This window comes from Grammomys surdaster, unplaced genomic scaffold (assembly GCF_004785775.1).
Source record: "Grammomys surdaster isolate TR1022 unplaced genomic scaffold, NIH_TR_1.0 810, whole genome shotgun sequence".
NCBI classification, from domain to species: domain Eukaryota; kingdom Metazoa; phylum Chordata; class Mammalia; order Rodentia; family Muridae; genus Grammomys; species Grammomys surdaster.
In genome coordinates this window covers 1,087,856-1,110,189 of record NW_021605229.1, presented here as the reverse complement: position 1 = coordinate 1,110,189, position 22,334 = coordinate 1,087,856, and the positions used below count along the sequence as shown (strand labels likewise).

General features: G+C 47.2%; 1 protein-coding gene across 1 annotated transcript in view; it reads right to left on the bottom strand.

The window, feature by feature from the left end:
* LOC114634017 overlaps positions 1–8,026 on the bottom strand; it is a 50,390-nt gene extending 42,364 nt beyond the window's left edge. The window contains exon 1 of the mRNA XM_028782641.1: positions 7,919–8,026. Coding sequence (XP_028638474.1) covers positions 7,919–8,026 — 108 coding nt within the window. The remainder of the gene's footprint in view (positions 1–7,918) is intronic.
* Between the last annotated feature and the right edge of the window lie 14,308 nt (positions 8,027–22,334).

The window sequence follows — 22,334 nt, the reverse complement described above, 5'->3', positions numbered from 1 at the left end:
CTTGCTTGCTTGCTTGCTTGCTTGCTTGCTTGCTTGCTTGCTTGCTTTTGGAGATGGGCTTTCTCTGTATAGCCCTGGCTGTCCTGGAACTATCTGTGTAGACTAGGTTGACTGGAACTCATAGAGATCTTCCTACCTCTGCCTCCCAGTGACAGGACTAAAGGCATGAGCCACCACTGCTCGGCTCCGTTTAAGTGTTTTTGGTTTTTTCTCTCTTTTTACATTTTACATTTCATTGACTTTCCTAAAATAGGAAGGATGTTTTCATTATATACCAAAGTCTTCATAATGTTCTTTAGGGAAGTTAGAACCCTGTTCCCCAGCAGACAAAAATGAACATCCTTTCCAACACTTAAATGAGCAAATTGAAAATTTGCTTTTGGTACTTAAAAACTTACCCACTTAAAAATTGATTAAACAGCTTTGGTACTTTGGGGAGCCTGCAAGATTGCTTAGTGAGTAAAGTTGCTAGCTGCCATGCCTGACTATCTGAGTCTAATCCCTGGGACCCACACGGTGGAAACAGACAACCTCGTCCCCTACGTTGTCCCCTGACAGAGGTCCTTTGTACCATGGTGCATGTGCACGCACACATGCTCAAGCACATACACACGAGAATAAATACATACACTAAAAACTGTGTGTCGCAGCAGTGGCTAGGATACAATGCATGAGCCGCAGAGCTGAGAGATGGCACTGACTCTACACCACTCCCTTCTCCACAGCTGTACCACAGGCTTGCAATGTATATGCTGTATCGTGGTTCGGAGCCCCCTTCACTGTTCTTCAAGGAGTCTGGAGCTGTCTCAGAGGGTACTGTGGGTGCAGAGGCCCCAGGACACCTTGGTGACCTGCAGCCACCCATCTAAGCTCCCCCCGTGTTAATGGTCTCAAGCCTAGTCATAATGACAAGCCTGGCCTTCTCTCCTCTCTCCCAGCCCTCTGTCCTCTGCCAATCTCCCTGTTTTATCTCCTGAGCCTTTCATTTTGGCAGAATGGAGAAAATAAAGAGCTGTGGAAAAGCGAAAACAGAGTTAAATGGAGCGGTTTGGCACGCCAACCTGTGGTGTTTCCTCATAAGGCATCATTGCTTAATAAGTCTCAGGGCCTTCAAGCCAAAAGTCTGGAGAGAGACATTGATACAATGTACTATTGAGGAAATAACCCACTTAAAAACTGCAACTGATTGAAAACAGAGTAAGTTTATTAAGAGTCTAAGAGTTTTTCCTGCTGTTAGTATAATTAAGAGATGGACACAAGTTTGTGCTGTTCCTGTCAGTTAGATGGTAACACACAAGCACCTGTGACCCCTGGAGACAGGAGGCCATCTGTGCTCTGTAGAGTTAGCTCTTGGGACTGAAGAAACAGTTCAGCAGTTAAGAGTATTGTCTGCTCTTGCAGAGGACCTTGGTTTAGTCCCTAACACTGAAAGGGTAGCTCAGAACCGTCATTTCTGGGGATCTGACACCTCTCCTAGCTTCTGTGAATGCTGCATGTACACGGTATGCAAGCTCGTGTGTGTGTGTGTGTGTGTGTGTGTGTGTCTGTGTGTGTGTGTGTGTGTGGTGTGTCTGTGTGTGTGTCTGTGTGTGTGTGCCTGTGTGTCTGTGTGTGGAGGCCAAACACTCATACACATAAAATAAAAAATAAATCTTCATTAGAGTTAGTTCTGGCTAAGATGAATCCCTGAGCCAAGGCTTGAACTCAGCAGAGCGTGTGCGGCTAAGCATCAGGCCTGGGATTTTACTCCTAGCATTTGTTACCTCCACAAAATCCGAGTCAATTAAAAAAATATTAGAGTAGAAAAGCTCCTTCCTCTCACTTCCTCTCATAGCTCTGGATCCACCTCATGTCTCTTCCTCCAGCCTGACACCAGGCCCTTCAATCTCTGCATCTTCTCATTGGACAGTCACTGTAATCATGTCTCCTGCAAAATGACTGTGTGACACCTGTCTCTCTTGTTTTAGATTTATTATGAATACAGTGTTCTACCTGCATGTATGCATTCTTGCAAGCCAGAAGAGGGCACCAGATCTCATTACAGATGGTTGTGAGCCACCATGTGGTTGCTGGGAATTGAACTCAGGACCTTTGGAAGAACAGCCAGTGCTCTTAACCCCTGAGCCATCTCTCCAGCCCCAGTGACACCTGTCTCTCAAATGTCAAGTGTAAGAATGTCTTTGAAGGTGGCGCCCACCTTTACTCCATAGTATGCGGGAAGATCCAGGAACATGTGACCTTTGAGCCTCATTACTAAAGTGGGAAGTGAGAAAGGGAGACCCAGATACCATGCACCCCACAGTTGGTCCATAATCTCTCTGTGTACACCAGCACCCTGACCCTTACAAGATGTATCTTAGCAACAGGTGAAGGGCAAAGGCAACTTAAATTTTTGAATACTAAAATTCAGGGCCCCAAGATTTCATTGACATAGACCTCAAACTCTATTGAAGATTTTTACGAACAAATACAGATGACTAATGCCTCTGGTTAACCAACACAGCAAAATGAAGTACGGGAAGAAATACTCCCAGGCCGTCCCCGGCTGCATAGCCAGACTCTGTCTCAAAGACAGATAGATAGACAGACAAGATAGACAGGCATGCATGTGCATGTACACACACGGGGGGGAGGGGAGAAGCAGGGCCTAATTAAACCCATAAAGAAGGAGATCCATGAAGGACCCAGATTGAGGTACACACACGCCATGAAAGTACCCTCCAATCACTGCTAATTTGCAAAATAACAGATGGCTTTAGTGAACAAAAATTGTTGAATACTATTCCAAAAAGTAATCATTTATGAAGCTTTTCATTCAAAATATCTGGGCTGGGATATTCACCTTCTTATAGCCACTGGCAAATTCCTAGACTCTCCCTGTCTTTGTTGGAAAGCAGAAAAAAAAAGGGGGGTGGGGAAATACATTTTTAAAGTTTGTGGGATTTCAGAAGTGTATGGTTTTTTTTTGTTGTTGTTGTTTGCTTGTTTTTACAGTTTTGTTTGGGCCAAGAGGGAAAAATTAGGTCACTAACAAGTTGTTATAACTTTAAGTCTCAAATAAATCTGTCTCAGAAGCAAACTGGCTTAAACAAATCATTTTGGTGTCTTGGAAGCATTAACCATTTCTCTGTCAACTGTGTCTGCTGAGGGGTAAGTAAGCTCTTAAACTGTCTGCACCTCGAATCCCGTCTTTCCTGTCCATACACTCTGTGGGTAACACCTAAAAAACACAATCATGGATGGAATTTCCAGTAGGAAACCCACTCTTTCATAACCAACAAATATTTCATTAAAGATATTGTACATTTATTTATGGAAACATAATACGAAGCATACAGTACTTTAGTAATTATTACACGCACGCCACAAACCCATAAACATTACTTGAGTATTAATATAGATTGTAGATGAAACACAAGCCCTTTGTAGCTCCTCAGTTCCCTGGGGATGTATGAGTCTCGCCTACAGCCTTAGAGAGGGACCCAGAGAGGGCTCAAGCTCCACTCAGCAGTCAGGGGATGTGCGTTTGGGGTGGGGGGGGGTTCACTTTAAAATGGAGATTCCTCTTTCTTTTTAGGAAGGAAACTGAGGAAGTTGTTTCAAAACAAAATAAATGTCCAGGATGGGGCTGGAAAAGGGTGTGAAGGAGCGGCCTTTGATTTCCCAACTTGTGTATTTGGCCTCAGACAACATCTTATGTGCATACTAATCAAATGGTAATCCTTGCCTCCAGCAAGGAGGGTGACATTTGACACTAAGTCATCTTGTCAACAGAAGGGCATGGGAGTATTTTAATTCCATCTAGGGGAGGTGGGAGATGACAGATTTGGGGACTGACTCAGGCCTGGAGAGCTGGCGACTCCAGGAATTATTTCCATATCAATGACCTCTTCAAAACCTGTGAACGTTGCCCTCAAAGCTTTCAGGTAACTCTGTGTAAGGTACTTACCTACCCTGTCCTGGTAAAGCTTCACAAACTTGAGGGTGAGCTTGAGGGGGTCCACCCCAGGGGGCCCAGCAACAGCTTGGGGTCCCTGCTAGGAAAAGACCACATTGGAGACCAGGGGGCCCAAGCTTTTGTGTTTTCTCAGATGTTCAAAATGTTAGTGTCATCCCATCTTGTGGCTGGACAGATCAACTTGTCGTCCACAACACTGTCTCCAGCTCACTTTGCCCTTGTGCCAGCGCTATCTGGAGGGAACCCAGAGGTGAGGTTGCTAGGTCAGGAGGCTACAGACAGCTGTAGCTTTATTTTTGTGCCTGAGTGACTCTTGAGGGTTCTCCTGTGTGAGATGGAACAAGCTCTCACACAGCTGACCACTGTGGGCCAGGTCTTTAAGTTGGTTCTCCTGTACTTTTAAAAAAAGGAGGTTCTGTGTATGAGTGTTGTTCCAGCTAGTTTTATGTCAGTTTGACACAAGCTTAGAGTCATTTAGGGAGAGGAAAAAATACTCCCCACTAGATTGGGCTGTGGGCAAGGCTGTGGTACATTTTCTTGCTGAATGACTGATGTGGGTGGAGCCACCCCTGGCTGGTGGTCCTGGGTGTTATAAGGAGGCAAACTGAGCAAGCCATGGGATCAAGCCAGTAAGCAGTGTTAGTATTTCCTCTAGGCTCTGCCCAACAGTTACCTACCAATGGCCAGGTACAAGCTAGGAGCCAGGCATATAAGGACTGCTCAGGGTCCATCTCTCTCCCTCTCCCTCTACTCCTCCCTTCCCCATTCCCCTCTCTCCCTCTTCCTTCTCCTCTCCATCTATTCTCTCTCTTCTCATATGTCCCCAGCTGGCCTCTTCCCCCCCTTCCTCTCTTCCTCTCTTTCTCTTTCTGTCCTTCTCTGTTCCCTTTCTTTTTTTTGCCTCTACTCCCTTCTTCAGACCTCCTTCCCAGGTCCCAAATAAACTACCCTTTATACTAGGCCTGTCAGTATGACTGGTACCTCAGGAGGGATGCCTCCGTGCAGGCCTGCTAAGGGCACCTCCTGAGTATCATACCACATTTTATAAAATATAACAAGCAGCCCTCCTTCCTCTGTAGTTTGTGCTCCAGTTCCTGCCTCCAGATTCCAGCCCTGAGTTCACGCAATGGCTTCCCTAGATCATGGGGCACAGACTGAAAGATAAATAAACCCTTTCGTCCTCCAGTTGTTTGGGCCACGGTGTTTTATCACAGCAATAGAAACCCTAACGATGGAGAGGTGTTTAGCCAGCATGTGTATTTATACACCACTTGCATTCCAGTTGTGGCAGCGACCAAAAGAGTGTCAGATCCCCTGAGACTTGAGTCAAGGATGATTGTGAGCCACCACCACGTGGATTCTGGGACTCAAGCCTAGGTCTTCTGGGAGAACAGCAAGCACTCTTAACCACTGAATCATCTCTCCAGCCCTGTTTCTCTTTATTAAATAAGTGTGTAAGAGTGGGTGTGGGTGTGTGCACACCCATATGTGTGCTCCAATGTGTGTATGTGAAGGTCAGAGTCAACCCTGGGTGATGTCCCTCAGGACACCGTTCATCTTACTTTTGAGAGAGGATCTCTCACTAGCCCGGACCGCACCAAGCAGGCTAAGCTGGCGGGTCAGTGACCCAGGGATCCCACCATCCCTCGATCCCACTGCTACAATCACAGGTGTGGACTCACACCAGGCTGTTTTATATGGGTTTGGGGGACAGAACTAAGATCCTTACTGTCTCTCCGGTGTAAGAAGTAATTTGTTAAACAGGGGTCTGTTTATTCTGAGGCTCACACGATCCTCCACCTTCCACTGTGGAAGCTTAGCTTCTTTCTGTCTGGCCATCTTACTTTATTAGGTTTTTCAGGAGAGTTTCTCTGTGTATCCCTGGGAGTCCTGGAACTCGATCTGTCGACCAGGCTGCCCTTGAACTTATAGAGATCTACTTACCTCTGCCCTCCAAGTGCTGGGATCAAATGCGTGTGCTACCACTACCCAGCTTGGCCATCTTGGACTTTGTGTGTGTGTTCATATATGTGTGCATGTGTGTGGGCTTTCCAGGGTTGTGAGGTAGGCATGTGGCATTGAAGACTAAAGCTATACTTTTCCTGGTACTGAAACTTGGGGGCTTGTGTGTGTGTGTGTGTGTGTGTGTGTGTGTTTCTTTTTAAGAAATCCATGGATCTCTCATTAGTATCCTTTAATCTGTGAACAAAAAGGGAGTATTTTCTTTATGTATATGAGCACACTGTAGCTATCCTCAGACACACCAGAAGAGGGCGTTGGACTCCACCACAGATGGCTGTGAGCCATCATGTGGCTGCCGGGACCTGAACTCAGGACCTCTGGAAGAGCAGTCAGCGCTCTCAACCAGAGCCATCTCTCCAGCCCCATTTTTTTTTTTTTGAGACAGGGTTTCTCTGTACAGCCCTGGCTGTCCTGGAACTCACTCTGTAGACCAGGCTGGCCTCAAACTCAGAAATTCGCCTGCCTCTGCCTCCTAAGTGCTGGGATTAAAGGTGTGCGCCACCACCGCTCGGCGATTATTTTCTTCATTGTGCTTAATTTAAAAATCTAGTCAGCCGTGAGATACAGAAACCTGGAGACTGTGTCCCAGGGGTCTCAAACACTTATCAGGTGAGTACCAAGAGGGTCAATGGATTCCTTCTCAAATGAGATCACTCCCTGTGGAGAGCACCAGCACAGCTCCTAAGACTCTTGAGATGGCAATTCTTTCTCTGTCTTTGCCAGCTCTCATTGTTCTGTCTACACCGGTGCACAGGCCCTAAGCTCACAGAGTCCCTAGCACAGCCCCAGCCCATTCACCGGCCAAGCAGAGGGACAAAACCACACTGCTTGGGCTCAGATGGCAGGATCAAGGTGCCAGGATTGAGCCTCTACATGCTGGTCTTGCTGCTCAACCTGACATGCTTGGCCATGTCCCTGTGTCCTGCAGCCTGATTGCTGCCCGATATATGCAGCAGCCACTTCTGGTGCTGCCCAGTGTCTCCAATCCACCACCCACCTCAGTGACCTCAGGCCTCCTTCAAAGAAACTGAGTTCCCTCCACCAAGCCTCCAAAATTTACTGCCTGGCCAGTTCTCCCTCATTAGCTGGGGATCCTGAGGAGTGGGAAGGGCCCTCCTCCCCAGAACCTTGGTGTCAGAATCTACCTGAGGTAGATACACAGTCTCTCCTCTAGACCTCAAGTTTCTGGATTTTGAAACTCAAGAGTAAAAGAATTGAAAGAAAGAAAGAAGAGAGAGAGAGAGAGAGAGAGAGAGAGAGAGAGAGAGAGAGAGAGAGAGGAGAGAAATTGAAAGAAAAGAAAGAAAAAAGGAAAGAAAAGCCAGGTAGTGGTGGCACATGCCTTTAATTCCAGCACTTGAGAGGCAGAGGCAGGTGAATGTGGCCAGCTTGGTCTACAAAGGGAGTTCTAGGGTAGCCAAGGCTACACAAAGAAACTCTGTCCCGAAAAAAACAACAATAAAGAAATGAAAAAACAAAAGAAGTCAAGAGAGGATTCACGGAACACAGGATTTTCATTTCGATCCTTGGTGTTACAGTGACTGGAATGGAGGCCAGGAAAGCTTTTGGGTCCTGTTTTGAGCCAAAGTGTGTCCTTCGTTTCAGAAATGCTATTTTCCCTCAGCCCCACCAGAGGGCGCCGTAGAACAAGGAGCCTTTGTTCATAGACTTTCCATATAATTCTTTTGGCTGATTTTAATTCACCATTCGACCTCGGATGACAGACTGCGACCGACTTTAAAAAACAAAAAACAACTTTGTTGTAATTTGTGTTCTCAGTTTTAATGTCTAGAGCTACTGACTGGTTCTAAGTGTGTGGTGGTATGTCCCGCCGCTCATTGTGGTTTTGTGGTCAGAATACGTACCGAGACGTTAAATAGAGAAAGATCAAAGACAAGACTGGTTCCCTTTGTTCGCAAAGACACAAACAGTGGCTACCTGTTCCGGCAAGATCTGCTGTGCTTCCTTCTCTTTGTCCTCCTCTTGGGTGTGACGCCCCCTGTGTTTCTTTGGTGTTTTTAAACGGTCTTTCAAGATCAGGGCCATCCTAAGTCATACGAACAACAACAACAAAATGCACGTCAAATTTTGAATTACAGCATTAAAAAATTGAGTTAGACACTTTTTTATACTGTGACGTGCTGAACACTTAGATTGCCTGTGTGTATCCCAAAACAAAAAGACGCACAAGCCAGTTCTGGAAGCAGTTGGGAACACGAGCAGAAAGCCCTTTCACAAAGTACACTGAAACAGCAGCTCCTTGATGCTGCAAACTGGCCGTCTTCCCGTGCTGGCTGAGGCTCCAAGCGGGCACACAGCAGGAACAGTTACAGAAGGTGAGGAAGCAGGCAAGACAATTCTGAGCCTCCCAGACGCCACTGGAAAGGAAATTGCTTTTTTAAGCACAGCAGCCGGATCAAGGCAGGGAGGGGCTGCAGGGCTACAGCCGCTACCCTGCTCTGGCTGGCCACAAGCTCCGCCTCCAGCCCAGCCCCCTCCCACCAAGCCTGCTCCTTCTGTTTCTTGGCTTTGTGATCCCAGCAGTAAGCCATGCTCTGATTTCTGTAGCTGAGCAACGGGACTGAGGGGTGCTGGATGGTGGAAAGAAGCCCTGGCAGGTGGCTTGTCAAAGACGCTGGAAATGGGGGCAGAGCATTCTTAGGGCTTACACGGGAGACTTGGCAGCCATCGCAGACAGCTATTACAGGGCTCCTGAAAGGCGATCTTCATGATTCTGCCCTGTCCTTCCCTTCTCTTTCGCCACAACCATCTATATAACCTCTTCTTGACCTTTGCGGGATTTTTTTTTTCTTATACAGAAGGTTGAAATAGGAACTGAATAGACACTTCAGAGATTAAGAGCATGCATGCTCTTGCAGAGGACCCAGCACACATGTTAGGCAGTTCACAACCAGAGGTGTCTAATGCCTTCTGGCCTCTGCCTGCATGCACATGAACACACCCCCACACAGACATACATGTATACATATAATTAAAAATAGTTTTAAAAATTGAGGCATGTAATTCATATACTCAAAACTCACCCCTTGAAAGCCTACAATTCAATGGGTTTCAGTGGGGTTTTTCAGGGATGTGCAGTCGTCACCATAATCAAGTTCTGAGCATTTTGGTTGCCAAGAAAGGAACACAGGGTCCCAATACTTGCAGCTTTATCTACACTCTGGCTTTGGAGATGTTTCAGGCTGAGTCAGAGTCCCCAATAGTCACAAGTTGAAGCCCCAATCTCAGTACCTCAGAATATGACTGCATTTAGAGACAGGGCCTTGAAAGAGGCCATTGAGTTAAATGAGGTCACAGAATGGGCCCTGATCTAACCCAGTGTCCTTGTGAGAGGAAACGTGGCTACACAGACATGCATATGCATGAGAAGCCATCAGGAACATGGGCTGGCAGCAAAGAGAGTGGCCAGAGAGCACCAGGCCACATGGCAGCAGCTGAGGCAAGAGGCTTGGGTCCTCCATCCCCTCCTGCTGTGATCTGGCCCAGCACAGATTCAGCTGACCACAGACCCCACTCCACTATGAAACTGGGAGCCCAAATAAATCTTTCCTTTCTTATTTCCCTGGGTATTTTGTCATAGCGATGAAACCCTAAAACATCTTCCTGCCTCTCAGGGTCACTGAGATCACTCCAGAATGCTACACAGGAGACAGGAGCCTGCAAGATGAGGAACGAAGACTGGCATCTTCATTGGTGGGGGAGGGGCAGTGTGCTGGCTAGTCTAATGTCAACTTGACACAAGCGAGAGTTACCTGAAAGGAGCAAACCTCAATTGAGAAAATGCCTCCCTAAGATCCAGCTTTAAGACATTTTCTTAATTAGTGATCAATGGGGGAAGGGCCCAGTCCATTGTGGGCGGTGCCATCCCTGGATGAGTAGTCCTGGGTTCTGTAAGAAAGCAGACTGAGCAAGCCATGGGGAGCAAGCCAGTAAGCAGCATTCCTCCATGGATTTTGTATCAGTTCCTGCCTCCAGGTTCCTGCCCTCTTTGAGGTCCTGTCCTGACTTCCTTCATGATGAACAGTGAGATATTCCAAATAACCTACCACCAACTTCCTTTTTGGTCATGGTATTTCATCAAAGCAATAGAAATCCCAACTAAAACAGACAGAAGCCAATGGGAAAAACATCCAACTAAATGTTTGTTTTTGGCTTTTGGTTTCTTTATTTGGGGCTGGAGAGGTAGCTCAACCATTAAAAGTTAAGGCTCAAAATCAAAAATACTAGATTTCTTTTATGTGTATGGTTGTTTTGTCTGCATGTATGTGCACCACGGTGTCTGAGGGTAGAGTATTTATGTGACTCACACAGACCCAAAGTCTGAGATTGTAGCCATACCAACTGACCCACTAACTCATGGTCTATGACAGGTGTACTGTCAGACTCAAGATCAAATTTCTGCTTCTTTCCAAAGTGTGGCTTAACGTTTCCTAACTTTTTATTTGAACTTTTAAAAATATTTGCTGCAGTCACCACTGAATCTTTGTCTGTCAAGACAGAGCTTCATTACGTAGCTGAGGCTAGCTTTGAACTTGAAGCAGCTCCCCTGAGACGACTGCCCAGATGTTGAATGTCTACCCTCCCCACCCCAGCTATCATTGACTCTTGATGATAAAGTCTAATAGCTTAGTGGAATTCGGGGGAATTTAGTATCCTGGTTTCAAACAAGATTTAAGTGAAGAATCAGAAGTCGGCATGTATTAATTCTTTTTACACTCTTTATCCTGAATTTCTTCCCAGACTTTTATGCCAGGCTGTGGTAGAGCCCCTGCTTTGCATGCATGAAGACCTGTGTTGGATATCCAATACTCCTCTAATAAAAAGAGAGGGACAGAGATAAGAAGGAAAGGGAGAGAGAGAGAGAGAGAGAGAGAGAGAGAGAGAGAGAGGAGGGAGAGAGAGAGAGAGAGAGAGAGAGAGAGAGAGAGAGAGAGAGATCTATACTAACAAACTGGACTGGAGTTTGGCTGTGTTCTTTTTAGTGAGTTATTAGGGTTTACAAAGTATTCCTCTTTTGATTGTTGATCAAACAATGAGGAAGGTAAGCAGCTTGTGAACCTGTGGACGGTGGGATGGGAGGAAGGACTTCATGTCTGCATCATCTTCGGTTCCTCCCTGGAAGGATGACATTAGCTAACCCCTCTCATTCAGCCTTGGAATGGGGAGGGAGGAGAGAGGGGTCTGAGCCATCCTTTGTCAGGCACATGACCTGAACAGGACATCCCAAACTATAAAACCACTGGGTCATATAATCAAGTAGGTGTGGCCAGCAAAATACCATATGTAATAGAGAAAAAACCTTTACTCAGTTCTATATAATATGGGAAAGATTTTCATTTACACAGTGAGGGTAAATATCATCTCTCATTAATCTTGTGTTCCAAGTACACACATGCACACACACACACACGCACACACACACATCACACACACCACACACACACACGCACACACACACACAGACACACACAGACACACGTACACACACACAGACACACACATGCACACGCACACTTGCATTGAGGCCTGGGTCACAGACAAGGTCAGAACAGTATCCTATGCTTGAGGAAAGAAGGTGAAACCAGGAAGAGGTGGAAGAGCAGGTGGCCGGGCCCAGGGCCCTTCAGGGAACTTCACAGCACACTGGTGCAGCCTGGCATTAATTAGCTCTGGAAACAAAGCAAGCACCAGAGGAGCAGAGCCTGCAGGGCTGAGCGAGGCTGCACCAGGTAGTGTCATCACCATGGTGAGATGGCCATACCCAGGTCTGATCAGGCACCAGACGTCCAGCCCCGATTTTCTCCTGAAGCTGAATTCAGTATCTTAGGTGAGTCTGAGCAGGAGGGAAAGTATGCCAGTCCCGCGGAGGCCAACAAGATGCCGACGTCATCTGTAGTGTGTATGCTATGATGCAGCATCCCAAGAGAGGCCTGCTGCTGTGTTGCCATAGCAACATTTTTCCCAGCCTGTCACCATTATCTCATCATGCCGCTTCCTTTGGCTGTGAAATCCGGCTGCCGTGCTGGGCAGGGCCCGACTCCACAAACCTCGATCCCCCATCACCCCCCATCCCCCGCCCCCGCAAAGCTCCAGTTTTCACTACCACCTCCACAGGGCAGGTGGGAAGGGAGGTATTCCAAGCAGGGCTGCACAGCAGCCTGCTCTAGCAGGTCTTCGCCTTGTGTCTCAGGCTGGTCTAGAGACCCCGGGGTGGGGGTTGGGGGGGCAGACACGATCCCACTTCCTCAGTGACAGCAGAAACTTGGATCAGGGCCCAGCAATAGATTCAAAGAAGATCCCTGCAAGTCAGCAATGGTGAAACCAGAGAAAAGAAGAAGACCCCCGGGACTCAAGGGCTCTGAGGAGAACAAAGAACACCCGGAGGATACTGGAGACAGCTGCAGGCGCTAGCGCAGAAAGGAGGATTGGCTTTGGATCAGGGTCTGGCTTTCATCCATTCCCTGCTTCTTGCCCATGACACATTTGCATGCTGATGTTTCAGTCACTGAAGGAAGAGAACTCGGGTTCTTAAAGCAAAAGCAACAAATGAAAATGTTTAAGCAAACCAAGAGCTGCATCTGTGCCTGCATGCAGACCCGTGGGTTCTGCGTCCTTATACGTTACTTCCATGGACCTCTGAGTCCTTCTGTCACGGGGTCTTTGAGTGTGACAGCTTGTTTCATGCCTTAGATGGATTTAACACGATGAACGAGGGCTCTGGAAATACAATGGCCACTCAAGCCACTCTGAGCCAGATTGCTCATCGCATCCTGTGTACAGCATGGTGCACAGGCAGGCAGGGGAAAATACTGATATGCATAAACATAAACTATTTTAATGATTTAGTTTTATTGTATGTGCATTGGCATTTTGCCTGCATGCGAGTCAGAGTGAAGACATCAGATCCCCAGGGGGTGGAGTTATAGGCAGTTGAGAACCGCCAGGTGGGTGGTGGGAATTGAATGGAGATTCCCCTGGAATAGCAGCCAGTGTTCCTAACCAGTGAGCCTTCTCTCAAGCCCCCAAATAAATATTGTTTTAAAAAGAGTAGGAAGAATTGCTGGGCGTGGTGGCACATGGGTTTAATTCCAGCACTGGAGCAGCAGAGGCAGGCAGATCTCTGTGAGTTCAAGGCTAGGCAGGTGAATGATAACAGTGGAAGATTCAGCAATAGTTTACTGAGGCAGAGCTGCAGGTCCCTACAAGGACCCTAGCTCGGTCCCTGTTGTGCTCGGTGCATGAATCTGGATGGGTAATAAAGTAGGAATATTCAGGCCATGCAAAATCCTAATCAAAAAGTTTTGAGAGGGAGGAAGAATCAGGAACCAAGAAGAATAAGAGTAAGAGTGGGTAGTCAGCTGTTATCTGGGTGAATATGGGCTTTAAAAAGAAATCAGAGTTAAGTGGTGGGGCATACCTTTTGTTTTTCTTTCTTTCTTTTTTTGTTTGTTTGTTTTTGTTTTTGTATTTTGAGACAGGATTTCTCTGTGTAGTTCTGGCTGTCCTGGAACTCACTCTGTGCCAGGCTGGCCTCGAACTCAGAAATCCACCTGCCTCTGCCTCCCATGTGCTGGGACTAAAGGTGTGCACCACCACCGGCCGGCAACGGGCATACCTTTAACCTCAGCACTCACTCAGAAGACAGAGGCAGGCAGATCTCTAAATTCGAGGCCAGCCTGGTCTACAGAGTGAGTTCCAGGACAGCCATGGATACACAGAGAAACCCTATCTTGGAAAACCAAACCAAACCAAACCAAACCTCTGAGCTGAAATTACAGAGAATTAAATTATCCTGGCACTGTGCTCTGAGATCCACTCCAGTTCTCGCACGCAGAAGGGGGGCTTCTAAGTGAACTTTTCAGCTTCTTACCTAATTCCTCAGCATTTGGGTTCCAGCTTCTTCACCCACAATCTGTGCAGAGTTCATTGAGAAGCTTCTGCTAGCCTGCAGATGTCTCCCCTGGGATAAGCTTAGAGCCTCTGCCTGCATGGAGCTCACCAGTCTGCTCTGCCAGCTTGTAGCAGAGGTGTGTAAGGTGTCTGTGTGTGTGTGTGTGTGTGTGTGTGTGTGTGTGTGTAGAGTCCTCTTACCCTATTCTGACCATCAAAAAAGGAAACTGCCTTCCTCAGATCTCCATCACTTTCCCCCTTTCCCCTGAGGTCAAGGACTCTTCAAGATTGCAGTGAGACTTCAGTCTTCAAACGGGCAAGCTAGCGGCTCCATGGCAGCACTGGGGGTAAAGTGTTTGCTGCACAAGCTCAAGGACCCAAGTTCGATCCCCAGAGCCCACATTGCCAAGGCCAGGTGCCGTGTTATGTACTATAACCCTGGAACTGGGAAGGCCTAGACAGGCAAATCCCTGAAGATCCCTGGCCGATCCATCTGACTTACTCAACAAGTCAGACCAGGGTCAAAACAACAGCAAACACAAGCTGAGTGGCATGTGAGGACTGAGCAGTGCTGGGGATTATCACACACCCACATACACTGAAAACATAGCCCAAAGTATCTCTTATTGAAAAGATACAAGGGTGTCTGGGCGGTGGTGGCACATGCCTTTAAACCCAGCACTTGGAAGGTAGAGACAGATGGAGGATCTCTGTGAGTTCAGGACCAGCCTGGTCTACAGATGAGTTCTCAGACAAACAAGAGAAAGAAAGAAAGAAAGAAAGAAAGAAAGAAAGAAAGAAAGAAAGAAAGAAAGAAAGAGAGAAAGAAAGAGAGAGAGAACGTTAAGACAATAATTTACTGTGAGATTCCTTTTCTACTCCACCCAAGAGATAGCCCATGTACACAAACCCTGCAACTAGCAAGCACACACTCTGTTTGAACAGCTCTGACTGGAAATAACCCAAATGTCCATCAAGATGTGACGGGATAACAAGGTGAAATAGGGCACTGACACAACTCCAGCAAGATCAGTTCTCTGAGACCAGCATAGAAGGGTCCAAACTGGAGGCTTTTTCACATGGAGAATTCAAGCCAATGCAAACTAAGCTACAGTGAGCAAAGCACTTGGAGGTTGCTCTAGGGTGGAACTGAAAGAAGCAGAAAGAGGCACCTCAAAGGACCTGGGGGTGGAGGTAGAGGTGTGTTCAGTGTTTCAGCATGGGGAGGCACACCCCACGTGTCCAAGCCGAGGCCTGGGGATGTGCAGTGTGTTGTGTGATTCCACAGCATAGAAAGACTGAAAATCAGCAAGTTAGCTTCTGCAGGCTCCACACCTCTGTCAGCTGTCTGTTCTCGCCTTCACCTTCTCATGGCCTGCTCCCACTGATCCCCACTGTGCTCCAGTTTCTACTCTATACCCTTTGGGACATTCCTGTTGTGTGTAGCTTTACATTCTACCTGCCTTTGCTCCAGGAAGTGGCTGCCAGCCTCCGCCCAGCTTCCATTTGAATCCACGGATAAATGACACAGACACAGCGTTGTCCATTTTCAACTTGCCTTCTTGGCACAATAGTTGTGCCTCCACCCTACTACAGCCAAGAGTCCTCATCCTAAAACACCAGTGGTGTTAGATGGAGAAGCCCCACCCAAGAGGATGTGACCATCTCCTCAGCAAGCCTGCACATTCTGCTGGCCTCAGCCATTTCTGCCTCCCCAGTACTATGTCTGCAGAGGAAAGATGTTCCCAGCTTGCTATTCCCTGTGTGTACAGCCCTGTGTGTGTGCACACGCTCCCCGTGTGTGCAGCCCTGTTACCTGCACAGCTGGCTTCCTCATTACCAAGTCTCTCTCCTCTGTCACTTGGTAAACTTCTCTAGTATTCCCCATCTGTCTTGGGGGTCTCCCTGTCCCCCTCCGTGTCAGCTGTAATATGTATATATATATATGTTTTATTTTGCTTAACTTTTATCCAGAAGTTAACACTACCGTGTGTAGCCTAACAGTGGAACTGGCATAGCCCAGATTCCTTCATGTGCTTGACACTAGAAAGAACACAGTAAACATCTGTTGAATAAAAGTTATCAAGAGGGAAAGCAGAGGGATCCATCTGTATACAAATCAGGCAGGTGTGGATATGCTCAGAGGTGCTTCTGGGTCTTGTGGGGCATCAGGGACCGTGTGTTAACTCCTCCTAAGCAAGGCAAGTGTGTTCCCAAACAGATTCTGAGACAGAGTTGAAGCTGGGAGCTTTATCTAAGCATGGGTCATGCAATAGGCACCTCTCACTCAGGAGCCAAAGAAGGCAAGCCCACACTTGCACACACTAACATCAGTGTCCAGAGGGAACAAAGAGGAACTGTTGGAAACTAATCTTTGTTTGTTTTTGAGACAGGGTTTCTCTGTGTAGCCCTGGTTATCCTGGAACTCATGCTTCAGACCAGACTGGCCTCGAACTCAGATGTCCCCTGCCTCTGTGTCTGCCTCTCTCTCTTCCCAGTGCTGTGATTAAAAACATACACTACTCCACCCATCTTAAAAATTAATCATTTCAATGGAAAAATGACAAAAATAAAACAGGTAGGGTTAAATGAGAAAAGAAGATGAAGCCCCAGGAAAAGATCCAATACACATGCAAGCCAATTCTCTTGGTTCATTTATGGGCTACAGCAGAGTCACACAGCCTGGCGAGTCCCCAAAGGACAGAAGTCTGCTGCATAACAGTTCTCAGTCTCAGCTTGCAAGAATAGAATGAGCCACCGGCATGTAGTGATGTCCACACCCATACTGACTCTTGAATGGCAGAAAGCAAGGGGGAGAGGGGACTGCTGAAGCCTCTTCTTGCAGGGATTTTAACTCTATTCTCAAGAGGATACCTCATGGGCTGATGCCCCCCCAAGCTGATTTCTAAATACTGTCTACCTGCAACACTTGGACTTGAGGTTAGATGCATTCAAGGAATTTAAGTAAATTCTTTCTTTCTGTTTATCCAAAAGCAAGGGTTGCTGGAGGGATGGCTCAGTGGTTAAGGTGCATCCTGCTGTCTTGCAGAGGACCCAAGTTCTGTTCCTATCCCCCACATAGACTGCTCATTCTCTCCTGCAACTCCAGCTCCAGAGGCTCTGATGGCCTCTTCTAGCCTCTGTGCATTCATGTGCACCAACTCGAAGAGACAAATACACACAGTTAAATGGAAAGATAAAACAGAGGTGCAGGTTTTCCTGATCTTAAAGGCAAGTATGAAAGACTCAGGATATCACACACACAAGCATGCACACTCACATACACAGGCACACAGACACACAGGCAGAGACATAGGCACCCATGTGTACACACTCACAGACACACTCAGGCACACAAGCACACGTGCACACAAGGCACATGCTCACACGTGAGCAGGCACACATGCATACACAGATATGCACATATATAGTGAGAGTTTTTGTTTCTTCAAAAGCACAGGACTATTATAGGAACGTTTTTCATTTTAATCCCAGGTGTGGGATATGGGGCTGTTTCAGATTGTCCACAGTGGGTGACTATGATTTACCTCGTGCTCTAGCAGAGGCATGACTTTGCCAGCTGCATATAGTTTCTGCGAGCGTATGACTTTGGAATTCTGGGGACTCTTCAGATTATAGATAAATGCTGGAGCCTGGAAAGAAGAGGTTGGCTGGCTGGTTGTTGCTTGTGGTTTGTCGAGTAGTTGTGTGTGAAGAGGAAAAAAGAAAAAATTAGATATCCTGACAGCGAAGACCAAACTTGCTCCCAGGAATTTGATACCCCTAATAAACAGGAAGTAGCCTAACAGTATCATCACCCCCTTTCCTCTCTATCTTTTTTCTCTCCTACCTAGTGTTAGGGGGTTGAAAGGGTAGAAGAAGAGGGGTGGAGAAAGGTGGAAGATAAAAGAATCCACAGAGTAGCCAGAGTCTGTCTACACACATATGCACATAGAGACGCATGCACACATATGCATATGCACACACACATATGCACACACTGACACACAAATGCACGCACATGTACACTGAAAAGCAGACTGAGCCTCATTCACTTAGAAAGATGCTATTCCATGTGGTCTCACGAAGACAAGCACAGAAATCGGGAGAACTAGGAATTTTCATAGAAAATTGAACAGAGAAATGTTCTGCTATAGTTAATACTAAAGAGAGTTGGCATGTGTTTTATAAGTTTCTTGTTTCATCTAAATTTAAAATGTGGTTTAAAATAAAATAATAAATTTAGCATAAAAATAATATATGAAATGGCATATAAAAGACTTAGCTGGACTTGGGATATACTCAGTGGGTGAGTTCTGACTAACATGCACACACAGTTCTGCATTCAATCTCCAGAGCTGTCCGTAGCCAACCCAAAGCCTCTCCTGAAAACTGAAGGCACATTCTAGGTGACCCCTGGAGCTGGACTGCCCACACAGGATGAGGACCAGATGTCTGGAGGCAGAGGATCGATGAATGCTGACCACATCAGAAGGAGACACTGCCGTACCAAGGAAAAAGTGGTTATCCTCTGTTCAAGAATCCATGACTCAGTTTTAAAAGTCACCAACAAGGACAATCAAACATTTGGAACCTCCCAGTAGAGAGGCTGAGCAGGAGTAAAGCTGTCAGTGGGACGAGCTACTCACACTACTTGAGAATTCAGTGTTCCGACTTCAGGAGCAGGATGCTTATTTCGAAGCACAGTGTACCAAGTAGGCTGCCTGCCAGGCCATGCCTGCATCTTCTTCTACAATGCTCCACCAGACAAATCCTGCACCGGGCCTTATTTCCTGGGCTGTTCTGGCCAAAGCTCGTTCTTCTATCCATTGCCCACTCAAATCCTACAGGAGTCAGCCCAAGGCTTTCTGTACCCATCCAAGGTTTTCCCTTATTTGGTTTCTTTCAATTGCTCCTCCAAAGACCTTAGGATAGCAACTACTGCTTTTCTCTTACCTCCTACCTGCCTCTTGAAAAAACATAGGCAGAACCTCAGAGAAAGAGGGAGGCAGGGGGCAGGTCAGGGAGCAACATCCTGTAGGAACAACAGGCCAATATCTTTGGTGTTGTGACCATGGAGCAGCGAGGTAGCTGGAGGTGGTGGCCTCTACAGGGACCAAGCACCATGTGGCTTGAGGAAACAGACTGTGGAGAGCAGACCAACATGCCTCCCAAATCTGAGGGATGACTGAGCTAAGGACAGAAAAAAGCAAGCATAGGAGGTCTCTCAGTTCCTCCCACTTGTCTAAAATTGGGATACAGGTTTGGAGTGCCATTAAAGTCTGCTCCACCAGGGAAATCCACAGCTAACTGTGAAGTTAGCCTTGAGGTCACACAGGGGAGGTCACAGGACAAGCTCCACAGATGTAGCATGTAGTTTTTTTTTTCTACCCCGCTTTAAGCAATTGGCCCTGACATCTTTATTGACTGATCACAAACCAACTAGAAAACAGGATCTTAACATCCAAACCATCCCCTACACATAGACAACCGCCATGAAGGTTCTGTTCGCCGCCTCTGAAGGTGTGTGTTCTACGAAGCCTTTTACGTTCCAACTCTCTTGCCCCTGCGGAAGCCAGCTTGGGGCTGCTGCTCTGAGGAACCACAGATGTTTCTCCCCATGATGTGTGTTGGAAATGTTAATAACCAGGAGGGCTGCTAGTTGTTTGTTTGCTTTGCTACCTCCCTGGGTCTCTTCTTTTTTAATTTATTAATTATTAATTATTTTATTAATTTATTTATTATGTATGGGTGTTTTGCCTACATGTGTATTTGTGTACCCATGCATGTTTGGCACCTGAGGAGGCCAGAGAGGGAGACTGGAGGTATAGATGGTTGTCAGCTATGTCTGGGTACCTCTGTGAAAACTCTCATTCACCAGGTCTGAGACCAGGCTGCTGCCCCTTGTATGCTCCTTTCCACATGGCCAAAGCTGCCACAGACTCTGGGTCTGTGCACCCTTAGATATGAATATTCCAGAACAGAGGAAGGAAGAGGTCAAAGCAGCCCAATGATGGGCATTCTGGGCCCCACATGCACAGGTGTCCCTAAGGCTTTCCTCCCTAAAAAAAACCCTGGACAGAGCAGTGTGGGACAAGAGCCCCAAGAACAAGAGGCAGATACCACGTGGGTTTTCCATTGGCGGAGACACCAAGCCACATCAACCATGCCCAAGCAACAGAGCCTCACCTTCTGAGGACAGCTGCCTCCAGGATTGGATGGTAGCAAATGGAGTTTGAAGTCTCCCTCTCTTTTCCCCTTCTCAGTATGCTGCCACTCCTCCCTCTTCTTCTGACTCTTCTTCCCCCTCCTCCTCCTCCTCAACCTGGACTTGCTACACCACCAGAAGGCACATGTCCTGACAAGGAGGAACTTAACTAGAACAGGACTTTGATTTCTCAGTTTTGCTGAGACCTTTGTTGTACCATGGAGTTGAGTTTGGTTTTTTACACACACACACACACACACACACACACACACACGACTGTAAGGAGTTTTAGCTGTGTTAACATTTACTTGAGTATGTCACCTCTGTGACGAGGAGCTAGAGCAATTAGGAGTCTCTGCAGGCTTCAGTCATGGGACACACTTGTCCCTTCCCTCTTAGATACAATAATTTCTTATCCTCTCTGGCCACTCATCAAAGCAATTACCTGTTGGTGAGGGTTTTGTGCTAGGCGGCTACTCAGGAGAGGCCGATTCAAGTCCTTGTGGTAAGTATGGAGGCCCGTGGGCATGTTCTGAGGAGTTACACCTGTGAAGACAGAACACACTTAGCACAGGACAGGCCTAGAGCCAAGCCTATGGCTGTGGGGAAGGAATGAAGTCACCTGGCTGAAGAGAGAGGCTTACAGGTGACAGGGAACCGTAAGGCACCAGCCCTAGGGCTCAGGCACCTCAGCTATAGCCACGTGACATTAATTACTGAGCCCAAAGTCACCTGGCTACAAAGTACAAGTTCTTCACAGGTAAGCCCAACACCTTAGGACACTTTGTCTCCCTGTAGACCCCAAAGCCTTATTTGCCAATGGAGTGTTAAGATCCCGAGTCAGGGTCCACGGACCCCCTATCTGCAAGGGGAAGGGTGTGTCTTTTCCAGACCGCATACCAGGCTCATTTCATCTGACTTCTCAACACTGTTTTAGAGACGGTTCAACTATGCAGAAAGTCAGACAGCAGCTTTCTTCAGATTTATTGGGAACTAATTTTTCTCTGGAACTTTCTGTCCCTTCCCCTTATACTCCAAGCATGGAGTTTTCCTCCAGACTGTATCTTCATGAGGGGTGGAGAAGAAAGAACACGGACTACAGGTTACCCGAGTGGATATCTTCAGACAGCTTGCAATGGAATTGTCTTAGGAAGTGCCTCGTGTGGCAGACTCACTCCAGAGCCAGGCGACGTGCCCTGGCCATCCTCCTAGCACCAACCGCACTGCATGCTGGTCTAGGTTGGTGGGTTTGTTGGTTGTTTTAACCAGTCAGGATTGAGCATGTCTGTTCCTCACACAAAACAGATGGGAAGAAAGGCAAGCAGTTTGACACTTTCGCTTTTTTGTCACCAGAACGGAAGTGGGAACACACATGATAACCGAGAGTATTTAGGGATGTAATAAAAAATATTTTTGGTACTGTCTTATGTAGCCCAGGCTGCCCTCTAATTCATTATACAGCCAAGGATGACACTGTGCTCCTGATTCTCCTGCCTGCATCCTCCCAGTGCTGGGATGACAGGTTTGGGACCTCAGAGTTAATGCTGTGATCAAATCAAGGGTTTCACGCATGTTAAATAACCCACTCTGTCGACTGGGCTACAACCCCAGCCCCTGATTTTTCTGAGTCTTCATGAAAATTAGAGGGGACAGTAATCTGACCCCAGCAGCTGGATTTAATTTTACGAAAGACAGCTTTCCCTACCAGGTACCAAACTATCTACATCTCACTAAAGCCAGGGCTATTATGAATGTCCTCAGCCCCCGGACCTTCTACCTCCAGTCCCTAGAGAGACTCATCAGGCCACAGGGCCGTTCTGGGCTCACACAGTTGGTGTCCAGATGCCCTGAGAGCAGGTGTGTACCCTAGCTCCTTCTGGCTTGTCCTACCCCCAAATATCCCACCCACCTCTATACCAGGGATCTCAGCTGTGCCCACCCAATGAGGCTGGGACCTTACGGATCCCACAGTCAGGTTCAGGCAGACTCACCATGGGCTCCAGGACACTCGTTGTCACAACAAGGTAGCCCTAGTAACAAGAGTGCAGGAGACTTGGTGTGTTCTGCCCGCCCAGTGCTGCGCCTCTGGCCCTGTGGCACAATCTCTCAGGCTCCGGAGAGGCTTGAGTTCTTGTAGCTACAGCAGCTTTCTTGCTCTTTTTGGATCTTTTTTTTTTCCTAAGTAAAGTTCCTTTTTTTTTTTTTTTTTTTTTTGGTTTTTCAAGACAAGGTTTC